This window comes from Chenopodium album, chromosome 19 (assembly GCF_948465745.1).
Source record: "Chenopodium album chromosome 19, dcCheAlbu1.1, whole genome shotgun sequence".
In the NCBI taxonomy this organism is placed as follows: Eukaryota; Viridiplantae; Streptophyta; class Magnoliopsida; order Caryophyllales; family Amaranthaceae; genus Chenopodium; species Chenopodium album.
The window spans coordinates 11,380,186-11,393,305 of record NC_137852.1 but is presented as its reverse complement, the minus strand read 5'-3'; the positions used below and the strand labels follow the sequence as shown (position 1 = coordinate 11,393,305).

Below are 13,120 nucleotides of genomic sequence, written 5' to 3'. Positions count from 1 at the left end.
GGAAGGTATCGACCTTGTAAGCCATTACCTGATGCTTTAACAGACCAACCAGAAAGCTCAATCTGACACGTCAAAGAGCTCCTTGGAAGCATCATCAATGATTTACAGAACTGACATTCCTTCCACACTGCATATGCTTTTTCGCGTTCATTTTTGACATATTCCCCATCCACCATATGAAATTCTACGAGAAGCTTTTCCAAAACAACTGCATTACGTAGAATGTATGCCAGAAGCCTGAGGTCATCATCAGTTCCCTCCAGTCTCGATATTTGTATAGTCTTGAGCTTACTTATCAAACAATCTGAAATTGAATCTGGTGTACACAAACTACTTTGCTCCATTTTATCATCACAATCTGACACCTCAAGATGCTCTAAATTGGGAAAACAATGTAAGGAAAACATCAAATCCTTAAAGAAATTTGTTTTGAGATGGGCTACATTAGAAAAGATTGGCAGTTTTATAGGGTTTTGATATCTGAATATATTGGTCAGACTCTCTAGCCTCAGCTCAAGATTGGTAACAGCAGACATTCCTCCAACAAACTTGGTCATCTGGTGAAGATATTCTTTTCGTGCCTCAGACAATGAGTCATAATCCTGCTCTTTCTCCTCTTCATCATCTGAATCCAGCCCATAACATTCATCATGTATCAAATCAATACGCGCTTCTTTTAACATAGTTGGATTCCGGAGAAAGTAATAAATTGAATAGAAATCCTCAATTTTCAGGTTTTCCAATTTGGGTGCATCGATTTATACTCTAATTTGCCCGGGGGTGTATAGCATATGTATAGACAATGATTTCAAATTGGGGGCAATGATATTCACAACAGAACTAGACAATGAAAAATGTAAATAATCATATAGATTGAATTCTAATTCTAAATGTTCCAAAAGAGGGCAAGATCTAATTAGAGTCCCCAACGAAAGAGGAACATCAATAAGCTTTATAAGAGTAAGTGACTTCAAATTAGGTAGATGAAAGCATAAGCTCCCAATTTCCGGCCATTTAAACTGAAGCAAACCCCATAATTTCAGAGTTACCAGAGATTGTGAATTGAACAGAATAGCGGGTACACAAAACTCACTATCATAATCTGCATCGATCCTGATATCCTCCACATTTCGACCGCAAACTTCACGGACCCATAATTCTGTTTCTGCTTCACTAATTTCCGGAGAATCAAACACCTCTAGCAGAGCAAGATCAAAGACGTGGAGCTTACGGGATGTAAGCTGTCGTAGGATGCAGTCAAACATGGCGGCAACCCCTGATATTCTAAAAGAATCGATTTCAACGCAGGTGATGCCGGTCCAGACCTTGCGCCATCGGTGGGATAAGACGGAGGTAGCGATGGCAGATTTGATAGGGAGACGAGAAAGAATGTTGGTGAGAATGACATCTGGAAGTGAGCTCAACCTGTCTTCTTCTTCCGCCCTCGACCTTCTGCGCTGTTTTCTGATATAGCATTTCATAATTTTGCTATCACCCATTCTCTATTTTTTCACTCTCACAGTTACCACTTTTCTACTCTCAAGTGGGAATTATAAATTATACTCTCTTGGTCCTACAACTAACGTTGATGTGGAATTTTGATAATTAAGAAAACAAAGGTTTATTATGTACTTATAATTATAATGGTACATTGTACTTATATCTTACATTGTACTTAGATTTTTATTATTTTTAATTGAAAAAGGTACATTATTAAATTTCACTTAGATTAATGCACTAATTAAACATTGTACTTTTTTTTTTATTTTTTTTTATCGAAATATACTCGTACACACTATGCATATAAATTCATTGGAAATTATATGATGTAATTATTTATTAATACATTGTACTTGCATTTTATTTATATTAAAAATATACAGAGTATTGTAATCCGTAGTTCGTTTTCAAAAAATAATCCGAGTTCATTGTACTTATATCGGAGTATTACTGTATTGGAATACATTTCAATATTGGGGAAAGTAAAATGGAGTAAATCTTTTTGGGCACAATTTCTACTCCGTGATAAAAATGATATAAATCATAAATGTTTGATTTTGGAAGAATAAAAGGTAAGATAGGTTCATAGGTATCTTCATGTTACAAAAAATTATTAACCACACATTTTCTTCTTCTTCTTTTTTTTTTTTTTTTTTTTTTTGGTGCAGAAAACCACTTTTTTTTTTTTTTTTTTTTTTTTGGTGCAGAAAACCACACAATTTCTCAGTTATCTTTACTCCGCATAAAATGTACAGAGTAGTAAGCAGTTTCTTACTTTGATCCTCTGCCTTAGTCTTAACTTTACAAATAGACCACCAGTTATGAATAACCTGTTCAGCTGTTCTCATTAATCAGCTGTACAACTTTGTATAAAGGGAATTAATAGTCATAACATTAGTTTTTACAGCTTGGGAAGAATACATCATTTGTGCACCAGATAAAACTAGAAATCAGTAACAATCAGAACTCAAGCTATTTAGTATTTACTGCCCTTTGAGCGCTCACCCTCTCCTTCTAAACCCCTTCTCTCATGAGTCAGGACATCCTTCCTTCTGCCCTTCCCTCCCTAGCCTAATCTAGCTCTAAAAGCTATTCTTATTTTATAATCTTTGAGTAAGTTTGATTGGACAAGAACACAGGCTAATTTACAAAATGACATGCCAGGACTCCAGGAGGCAGGAGGCACATTATACACTTGGCCCGTTTCTAGACTCGTTAATGAGAGGTTTGCACAGTACACTAGTGTCCAAGCATCAAGGGCTCAAGGCAGTCTCTGCTATGAAATAAATCAAATATAGATGTCATAAACTGGGCTCTTTAAAAGTTCATCAATTATTGCCAACTTCTGTTTACTATCACTGGTAACTGGTAAGAGACGAAATGATCAATTCCCCTGAAACAGGACCTTCCTGCAGAAACATGTAAGACCTTTGCACTTCTTAGTTACCCATCAGCAGCAAAGCACACAAAACAAACTGCCTTGGTTTTACCAAAAGACACACTTAGTACTTTAACCTCAAGCTGTCATAGTACAGAGAGCCAACTAACAGAATGATGCTTAGGGACATTCAGATTATTCTGAATCCACCTTTTCCAAATTATCAGCATCTTTATCTTGTTTGATTTAACCACTTAGAGTTAAGAGCAGTTGAGCAGCTGCTATGATCATCTTAAAGCTGATCAATTGGAAATCCATCATGGTTCATTACTCATACAGCCAGCACCTAATCATCTTGAACATTCTAATACCAATAATTTCCATCTCCTAAAAATATGTGACCACATCTCTTAGCTTCACATATGTTTTGACAGGAATAAACTAAAATCTAGCACTGATAAATTGATTTAAATATAAATTTATAAATATGCAGTGATTAGGGCTTAGAGCTATAGCTTGCAAATTAAGAAAGTTCTAGATTTTGTCCAATTGGAGTTGTATCAGTTCCATGGGATCAAAATTGCAATGAATCTCTTAGGCTCAAAGGAGTCCAAGGAAAACTTCCTACACATATTTTAATACTTGCAGCAGCTCCCTAAACATGTGTATCAAATAAATAAGCAAAAGCAGCTAGGCTTTATGCCTTCTGACTTGTTCAGTTGTTCATTTTCCTCTTTCTAAGTTACATCTTTTTGACTCTTAAGCACCACGTGGTTTGATGGAAAACATTTTTAATGAACAATGGTTTACCATGGATAACACTTTTTAAGGGAAAAAATAATGGGAAATATCACTTTCCTGGAATTTGTTTTCCACCCAACTAAACACTCTCCTAGGGAGCAAAGCAACTGAACTGAATGCACAACATTCTTTCTCTGCTTCGCCCTTGGTTCCCTTATTAGCATAGCTAAATCTTTGCCCTTTCTTGGCCAGTCTATAATCTATCATATAATCTGAAGGCTGAAACTATTGACATAGTTAAAAATTTAAAAAAAAAAGAATGAGAGAACAGAAAAAAGAAAGCAAGATAAGGAGCTTCAATTCGGAATACTGTTATTTACCTCAATATCATTTCAGCCTCACGGCATACTGCAAAGTTGGGGTATTCTACAAAGTTATTAACCATCACTTACTACTGTTTTCAATTGCAAATAGAAGATAAAACTAGAAAATCCCCTCAAATAGGGGAGCTATTACTTCTATATCTTCTTTGATTTCAAATGACTACCTGTGCATTCACCCTTTACTATAAATCAATATGCACTTAACACAATTTAATGCTTCACATATTGAAATCTAGATGGCTATGTGATCACCTAGCAGGGTAAATACAGTACTCTGGGAACATAAATTACTTGCCTGCTCATTTGTATGATATTAGAGTTTCATTTACTATTATTGTAAGGTTTGTAACATACAGAACATTACATTATAAGCCATAATTGGAACATATATACACCATAGCTATAAGGAGAAGAGAAAGGACTAGAGTCAACAATAGGAATTGCCATTTTATTAATTAGTAGAAGAAGTTTACACACATAATTAATCAAATAGACAAATACAAAACAAGATTTTGTTACACTAATACACACCCAGCAATTCATAAATAACTCTAGGCAGAAACCAAGCTATATATGCATACATTTAATTTAAATACAAATGAAATTGGGTAGTCAATACCTGCCATCCAAGTGCTCTATTGTTGGCTTTTGAAGAGTAAGAAGTTGCCAATATAATGTCAAATCATCAATCAGCCAAATACATTTGACATGTAAGGTATTCATCTTCAAAGGCACTACTTGATGTTGTGGCAGACCTTCCCGAGAACACAACCTCACAAGTTGATGACTTCCTAGGGAGCTTGAACAAGGACATACAGAACTTACGTTCCTTCCATAGTAAATCTTTAGAGTCATCCCTCATACAAACATCTAAGCAAAGCTCATTCAAAACAACTGCATTACTCAAAATGTATGCCAACAACTTAAGGTCATCGTCAATCCCAATAAGCCCCCTTATCTGTATAGTCTTCATTTTACTTACCAAACAATCAGGCACGGAACCTGGTGCAGACCAATGATTAAGATCCATTGGGGGATTACCTTCCATGTTAACCTCAAGATGCTTTAAGTTAGGAAAACATTGCAGCGAAAGTATCAAATCCTTCCAACCATTTAGCCCGATACCATCCAAGGTCATTTCGAAATTGGTTAGATTTCGGAATACTGGTAGAAAACCATCACCCACAGAGCTAAGGTGAGTAAATATATTGGTATCACTGTCAAGCTTTAAATCAAGGCTACTAACACTACACATCCCTCCAATAAACTTAGACATGTGGCGAAGATAATCGCCACTAGGCAACCAGTCCATATCATTTTCATCCTCAAGATACCGCTCCTCCTTAATCAAATCAATACATGTTCTAACCAATCTAATTGGGCTCCGAACGAAATCATAAAACGAAGTACAATCGCGTAAATTAAGATACTCCAATTGAGGCGCATCAATAGATATATTAATATGCTGTGTCTGACCAACAAATTCCAAATCAATCTTCAACAACTTCAAATTAAGAGCACAAATATTCACAGAATCCGCAATTTCAGACTCAACAACATCCAATTTAAACACCAAATCTAAATCCTCCAATTTTGGACAACACCTAATTAAATTCCCCAACCAAAACGGAACATCAAGAAGATAATTTAAACTCAATTTCCTCAATTTCGGAAGTAAAACACCTCCAATTTGATCATCAGCAAAATCAAATTTAAGCTTACCAACCAATTCCAAATCCAAAATCACAACAGAATTAAACAAACAAACAGGAACAAAAAAGAATTCCTCATAAAACGAACATCTTACATCAATAAAAACACTCTCCACATTCCGGCGACAAACTTCACGGAAACTCGATTCAAGCGAATCGGATTCCGGCAATTCGGACGGCGAAGTGAGAGAAAGGTGGAAAACGCGGAGTGTCGGAGCCGTGAGCTGAGCTAAGATGTGGTCGGCGGTGGTGGTGTAGGTTAAACCATCGGCGTGAAATTCGAGGCGAGTGACGGCGGTCCAGAGGCGGCGCCAACGGTGGGATAAGACGGAGGTGGTGGCGGCGATGTCGATTGGGAGGAGAGAGAGTATGACGGTGATAATGGCGTCGGGAAGTGAGCTTAATCTGTCGTCGTTGTCGTATTGTTGTTCGTGGTCGACGATTTCAGTCATCTTTTCTGGGTTTGGAGGAAATTGGAAATTGGAAATTGGTGGAAGTGAAGTTTGAATGTTGTTGAAAAAGTTGTATGTTGTATCAGATATTTGTTTGCTAGGTGTAGCCGTGTAGCGTTGTTCTGGGTGGTGCGACTGGTGCCGTGGTGGACTGGGTTATTTGTGTTTGGGCAATGGGCAGCCTAATTATGGCTTAGTTGTGGGATACCTGGTTAGTGATTTTGGTGTGTGTCAAACGGCCACATACAAAATGTGTTGTTTAATAAATTTTTGACCTTGAATGAGCTTTTTTGCATATTTTTTTTTATTACAAGTTATTTTTAATACTCCTTTCAGGCTTTCATTTCGCATTAATTGCAACAGTATGCTTGACTTATATTTAAAGAAAATTATAAACTAGGCTTTTTTTTTTATTTTATTTTTTGAAAACCATTATAAACTAGGCTTTATAGGCTTATAATATAAAGTGTTGTTAATACAGAGTAAGACCCTGGTCTTTTGAGTTTCTGGGCAGAGCAGAGCAGATTTCTGTAGAGCAGAGAATATTGAAGCAGAGCAAAGCCGAGCCGAGTAGATTATTATTATTATTATTATTATTATTAATTATCTTAAGGAAATTTTGACTTTTACCACAAAAAAATCAAAAAATTGTTTTTTACCACCAAAACCTCTAAAACTTTTATTTTACCACCAAACAAATTTATAAAAATTGTTTTTTACCACCAAACGTCAAGAAAACCGTTAAATCTAACGGCTTAAAAAAATTTCCTTCGAATTTCATGCGCAAAATATGTTTTTTATAGGTTTAGGGGGCACTTTGGCCCTATGGATCCAATTTGAGGTCAAAATTGACAAAAAATGATCGGAAGTGCCTCGCTTTGCGTGTTCACGCAAATGGAGGTTTTTTTAAACACGCAAAAGCAGGCATTTTCAATCATTTTTTGTCAATTCTGACCTCAAATTGGGCCCAAAGGGCCAAAGTGCCCCCCAAAATCCCTAAAGAGCATGTGCTTGACATGAAAATCAAAGAATTTAAAAAATTCCGTTAGGTTTTTGACAACATGTTGTAAAAAACAACTTTTAAATTTTTATTTCGTGGTAAAATAAAAGTTTATAAGTTTTGGTGGTAAAAAACATTTTTTTGATTTTTTTTGGTGGTAAAAGTAAAAAAATCCTTATCTTAATATTAATTTTTATTATAAAAATCCATTATTATTATTGTAATTAATATTATTAGTTATAAGTATTATTATTACTATTATTATAATTATTACATTACTATTATTATTATTAAATATTAATTATTATTATTAATATTATAATTATTAAATATTAATTATTTATATTAAATATTAAATATTAATTATTATTATTAAATATTAATTATTAATTATTATTAAATGTTAAATATTATTATTATTATTAATTTTTAATAATATTATTATTATTAAATATTATTATTAAATATTAATTAATTATTATTATTATAAAATATTAATTATTATTATTATTATTAAATATTGATTATTATTATTATTATAAAATATTAATTATAATTATTAAATATTAATTATTATTATTATTAAATATTAATTATTATTATTATAATAATTCAATATTAAGTATTAATTTTAAGCAGATCAGAGCAGAGCAGATTGAAGGAGAACAGAGCAAAGCAGAGCAGATTTCAGGAGAGCAGAGCAAAGAAGAGCAGCTCTAAAGAACGGGGCCTAAGAGATATAAATAATAATAAAAAATAAAAAAAATAGCGTGGGTGGGGAGAAAAATGTATAATAAAATATTTGTGAAAGTGGGGTTGGTGTCTTGGTGAGAGAGAGGGAAAATGTCTAATCGTTGCAAATAATTTATAACGCAGGTAGTAAAATAATTATCGATGCTATCATTGATTCATTGCTATCCACATGTCAACCACTTATAAAATGAAAAAATTTCAACATAATTCAAAGTTGGGAAATTATCATTGGTACACCTCAAGTTTGGCTTTTATCAATGATACACCTGCTTAAGTTTTAATTATCAGTGGTACACCTATATTTTCAACAAATTATCTACAATAAGCATTCCGTTAATTAAACATTAGTATTATAGGTTAACGACGTGCAAATGATGGGGCTTCCTTTATATAATGATAGAGGTGGATGGGTTGCCTTACATAAGAAGAGGGAAATTAAGGAGGGGGAAAAAGGAGGGAGTTAAAATTTGTCAAAATTGCAATGATAAAAGCCCAAACCTGGGGTGTACCAATGATAATTTCCCTTAAAAGTACTGATAAAGAGGATCGAACCCTCGACCTCTTATAAGAAAGATAATTATTTCACCATGTAAGGCCCCGTTCTTTAGAGCTGCTCTGCTCTACTCTACTCTACTTTGCTCTGTTGAAATCTGCTATGCTCGGCTCTGCTCTGTTTCAATCTGCTCTGCTCTGATCTGCTTTGCTCTGCTTCAATCTGCTCTGCCCTGCTCTGCTTAAAAATAGTACTTAAAAATAGCTGCTTCAATCTGCTCTGCTCTGCCCTGCTTTGCTCTGCCCTGCTTCAATCTGCTCTGCTCTGCTTTGCTCTATTGAAATATGCTTTGCTCTGATCTGCTCTGCCCAAAAGCTCAAAAGAACAGGGCCTAAGCCAATTATCAAGTATATATGATATTATATGTAGAAAAATTATATAAATGCAAACCATAAGGTTAAATTGAAAAAAAAAAACAAAAAAAAAAAAAAAAAAAAAAAAAAAACAAATCAAAAAAGCAAAAACCCTTAATTTTAGTTGACAATGACACTTACAATTTAAAAAAACCTTTTAAAAAAAAATCTATTGCACGTCTATAACAGTAGCAAACCAGGGCAATACCCGGGCTACTATCACTAGTTATTGTTAAAATCGCGCATTGTACGAGCCTAATCTAGTTATAAAATAATGGTATATCCTTCCCAAATATAGTAGTGTTGCAACTAATGCGAAATGAAGGGAGTAATGACTATTTCAGGTTTTGAGATATTATATATTTGTAATTTTGAGATATTATTTGCGAGATATAAAATATTACAAATTTACAAAGTTGCAAATAATATGAAACGGAGGTATTATTTTCAAATTATACCATGAGAGCTAAAGTTGTCAATTCGAGTATTCAATTCGGGTTCAGGGCGGGTCAAATCAGGTCTAAGGTCAAATCAGGATCAGGTTATGCTGGGTCAATTTAGCCTCAAATTAGGTCAATTTTGGTTCAGGTTATTCCATCAAGTCGTTCACCCTTTCAGGTGTAGTTCGGGTTCAATTCAGTCAAATTCAGATTAGGTTTAATTTCAGGTTCAGGTTGTGTTGAGTCGGGTTTGGGCGGGTCAATTGATGGTGCATTCGGGTTCAGGAATAATCTTAAAGTTGGATCATTCTTGGTTTTGGTTCAATAAGCTTATTTCGAATAATAATCAGATCAATTTGGTCAAGTTGAATCTATATAGTTATGCGTCGCATAATTTGATCAAAGCAATATAGAAATTTTATCAAACCTATATACGAAGTAATAGAGGATTAAAAGATATTTAAGCTGAACAAAAAATTGTATCAATATGTTGTTAAGGATTGAGGGTTTACATAATTGTACCAATATATAAGCTGAATAAAAGATATATAAAATTATGGGGTTAGTCTGCACAGTAACCCTGTTTTTTTTCACTTTTCTACGTTGTGCCCCAACATGTATGACTCTCTACACTGTAACCCCAATATACTTTTTGTTTCCATACAGTAACCTTGCCGTTATCCCGCCGTTAAAAAATTTCCGTTAGTGAACAGAGAATTGACCACTTGCATATATATCTTCTTACAATTAACAGATTTCTCAATTTTTAGCTAACAAGTTTTGATGATTTTGACACTGTTAAATTAGGGAATTTTAGCAAATTTGAACAAGGAAAGAAATTCATATATCCGCAGCTAACTAAATCAACAATGTAATTTATTGGACATGAGCATACTATATTGGCACAATCCAGTTTATTCTTCATGTTTTCAATATGACTTAATAAGAGGCAAAAGGTGCACAAAAATATAGCAGTGTGCGAATGTCGTCCAAGCTAAGCATCAAGGCAGCCTATGCCCAATAAATGATCAAAATCCCCAAAAAAAAAAAAAAAGAACAACATTGACATAAATAGCAAGGTCTAAATCGTTGTTATACATCAAGCACTTTCGAGAAGTGATTTTAAGCATGTGCAAACATCGAAAGAGAAATTAGAAGCCAATTACTTGTCACCCATAGGCTTAAATAATGTGGTCATTAACGAGCCAAGAAATTGCATATGAAATGTCAATGAAATAAGGCGTATATAAGACGGAAATTTGCTGGTGTAACCTTTCTATTTTTCCAGTCATTACTTGATATTTTAACAAACCCACGTAAACTAAACACAATCTCACAAGTTGAAGATGCCCTGGGTAGCTGGAACAAGGACTTACAATAATAACATTGCGTCGTTTCTTTATCAATCAGGTTTAAATCTGTACGTTCGACATAAAGCTTTTCCAAAACAAGTGCATTGCTTAGAATGTACTCTAGCAACATGAGATCATAACAAATATCATGTACTCCGGATATCTCTATTGTCTTCAACTTACTTAAACACTCCGGTACATACCAATCGCAATCCATTGCATTAGTATAAGAATCCATGTTTATGTCCACTTTAAGGTGCCTTAAGTTAGGAAAGCTATTCATCGAAAGTATCAAATCCTTCCAATCATCATAATTCAAATTCGTTTCAAGCCGTTCTAGATTAGGATAGGTTGTCATATCCTTTAGACACTCTTCTTCTCCAAAATAGTTATAGTCCGTATTCATGTGCATTTGAATCGATACTTTGATTAATTTAGCTGAATTCTGGATGGAATAATAATCGGAAGTAAAGTTATTTATATAAAGGGTCTCCAAATTGGGTGCATCGATGAGGATTTCGGGTCGTTGGGTGCATATACGTGCCATGAATTTTATTTGCAATGACCTCAGATTCGGCCCTGATATATTCAGAACAATCTGGGGTTCAGGTTGGGTTATATAGTCATCGAATATCAAATCTGCATCGATTAAACGTTGACAAGACCTAAATAAAGTCCCTAAAAACTGATGAGGGACTCGAACAAGATAGTTTAGACTAATCTTCCTCAAATTCGGAAGTTGAATATCTGTATTTTGTGGGAAATTAAACTTGATCATACCTCTTAATATCAAAACTACCAAATTCTGGGAAGAAAACAGAGACGCGGGAATTAGAAACAAAGTATGATTTTTAGCAGGTACCTCTTCAATAATGATCTGCTCCACGTTTCGGCCACAAATTTCACGGAAGCATGAATCTGCAACACTAGGGTCACATAAGCTGCACAGCGAACTCAACTGAAGTTTGAAAACACTGAGTTTCTGAGAGGTCAGTTGTCGGACAATGTTGACGACAACTGCGGCGAATTTGATTGATCTTCGTTTGGAAAGGTATTGATCATCATGGTCGAATTTGAAATTGGTGACAGTAGTCCAAAGGTAGCGCCATCGGCGGGATAAGATGGAGGTGGCCACGGCGGAATTGATTTGGAGACGAGAGAGTATAAGGGTGAGGATATCATCTGGAAGAGAACTTAACCGATCTTTCTTGCTCAATTTCATATTCGACCTTCTTATTTGGTTGGTTTAAACACTACTCCTATTTTTCTCTCTAGTTTCTAGTCAATTTTTTTCTCTATTAATCTATTTTATAGGTCAAAAAATAGAGTCGTGCTCTTTCTTGAAAAATAATAATAATAATAATAATAAATTCTTTCAAAAAAAAAAAAAAAAAAAATCAATCATAGATTGTGATCTAAAGAACAAAATAACTATAAATTGTAAGATATTTAAATTAATATATTATAGATTTTCTTCAAAAAAAAAAGTATAGTTTTTCTTTTCAATAGAACCAAGCAATTGGTTAATGATTTAAATCGTCAAGCAATAAAGATAAGCATAATTCACGATTAAAAAAGATTGAAAAAAAAAAAAAAAAATCTTTTAGTAGCTTTTTTCTATTTCTAAAAGTATATAGGTTTTTTTTTTTTTTTTTTTTTTTTTTTTTTTTTTTTGAAGACATCTAAAAGTATAGAAATATAATTCTGCATGAAATACCATAACTGGCTCACTATGTTTTCAATCAAATATGATATGCCAGGAACCAAAAGAGGCACAAGCGGTTTCCAAGCATCAAATAAAGCTCTCGATCAAATGGGATTGTTAATTGCATATTACAGATTGATAACCCTCCACTAAATTTGCTCTCGTTCGATCGCTGATAGTAGACTAAACGAACAAATCCCCTGAAACAAAATATTTATAACCATTATATTTTCTTAATTAAAATTCAATAGACTACTTAGCTTGTGCAATAATTTGTTATGTGTAAATATATATGCCCTTATCTCGATTCTATATTTCTATGCTAATGACTATCAAAATTCTTACTACTGAGGCAACTTATATATACTCCTCCGTCTTCTTTTGATAGTCTCTTATGGGAAAAATTTAGTCCCAAAATGTTCACCCCATTTGCTTTTTCCAACAACCATTTATATTAATTATTTACCAAAATTCCCTCCAATTTGCAACAATACTTGTGCAAATTTAAATTTTCCAAGTAAATTTTGTTTTCCCATGTGCTTTTATTACTTTATCTCTACTTTTTTGCATACCCAATGTCAATTTACTTTTTCAATGTACTTTAATAATTCTTATTTGTGTTTATTAATTTCCGTGAAAAACGCCCATAAGGGACTATCAAAAGGGGACGGAGGGAGTACATGAATTAGCCAATTCCAAGTATAGAGCATGACATTTCGAGTCATATACACACCATGACACCATAATAACCATGTCATGCTGAGGCACATGACTAGAATTTACTTAAACAACTGAACT

At 33.8% G+C, this 13,120-nt stretch overlaps 3 protein-coding genes across 3 annotated transcripts; all 3 read right to left on the bottom strand.

Moving 5' to 3' along the window:
- Window positions 1-758: 758 nt before the first annotated feature.
- On the bottom strand, window positions 759-1,499 carry LOC145594027 (F-box/FBD/LRR-repeat protein At5g22700-like). The gene has a single exon (XM_081650374.1). The coding sequence runs from the start codon at window positions 1,497-1,499 to the stop codon at window positions 759-761; it is 741 nt and encodes a 246-aa protein (XP_081506500.1).
- A 3,188-nt stretch (window positions 1,500-4,687) lies between these two features.
- On the bottom strand, window positions 4,688-6,166 carry LOC145594026 (F-box/FBD/LRR-repeat protein At5g22660-like). The gene has a single exon (XM_081650373.1). It carries the CDS (start codon window positions 6,164-6,166, stop codon window positions 4,688-4,690), a length of 1,479 nt encoding a protein of 492 aa, XP_081506499.1.
- A 4,326-nt stretch (window positions 6,167-10,492) lies between these two features.
- LOC145594025 (F-box/FBD/LRR-repeat protein At5g22660-like) lies at window positions 10,493-11,839 on the bottom strand. Its single transcript, XM_081650372.1, has one exon. It carries the CDS (start codon window positions 11,837-11,839, stop codon window positions 10,493-10,495), a length of 1,347 nt encoding a protein of 448 aa, XP_081506498.1.
- Between the last annotated feature and the right edge of the window lie 1,281 nt (window positions 11,840-13,120).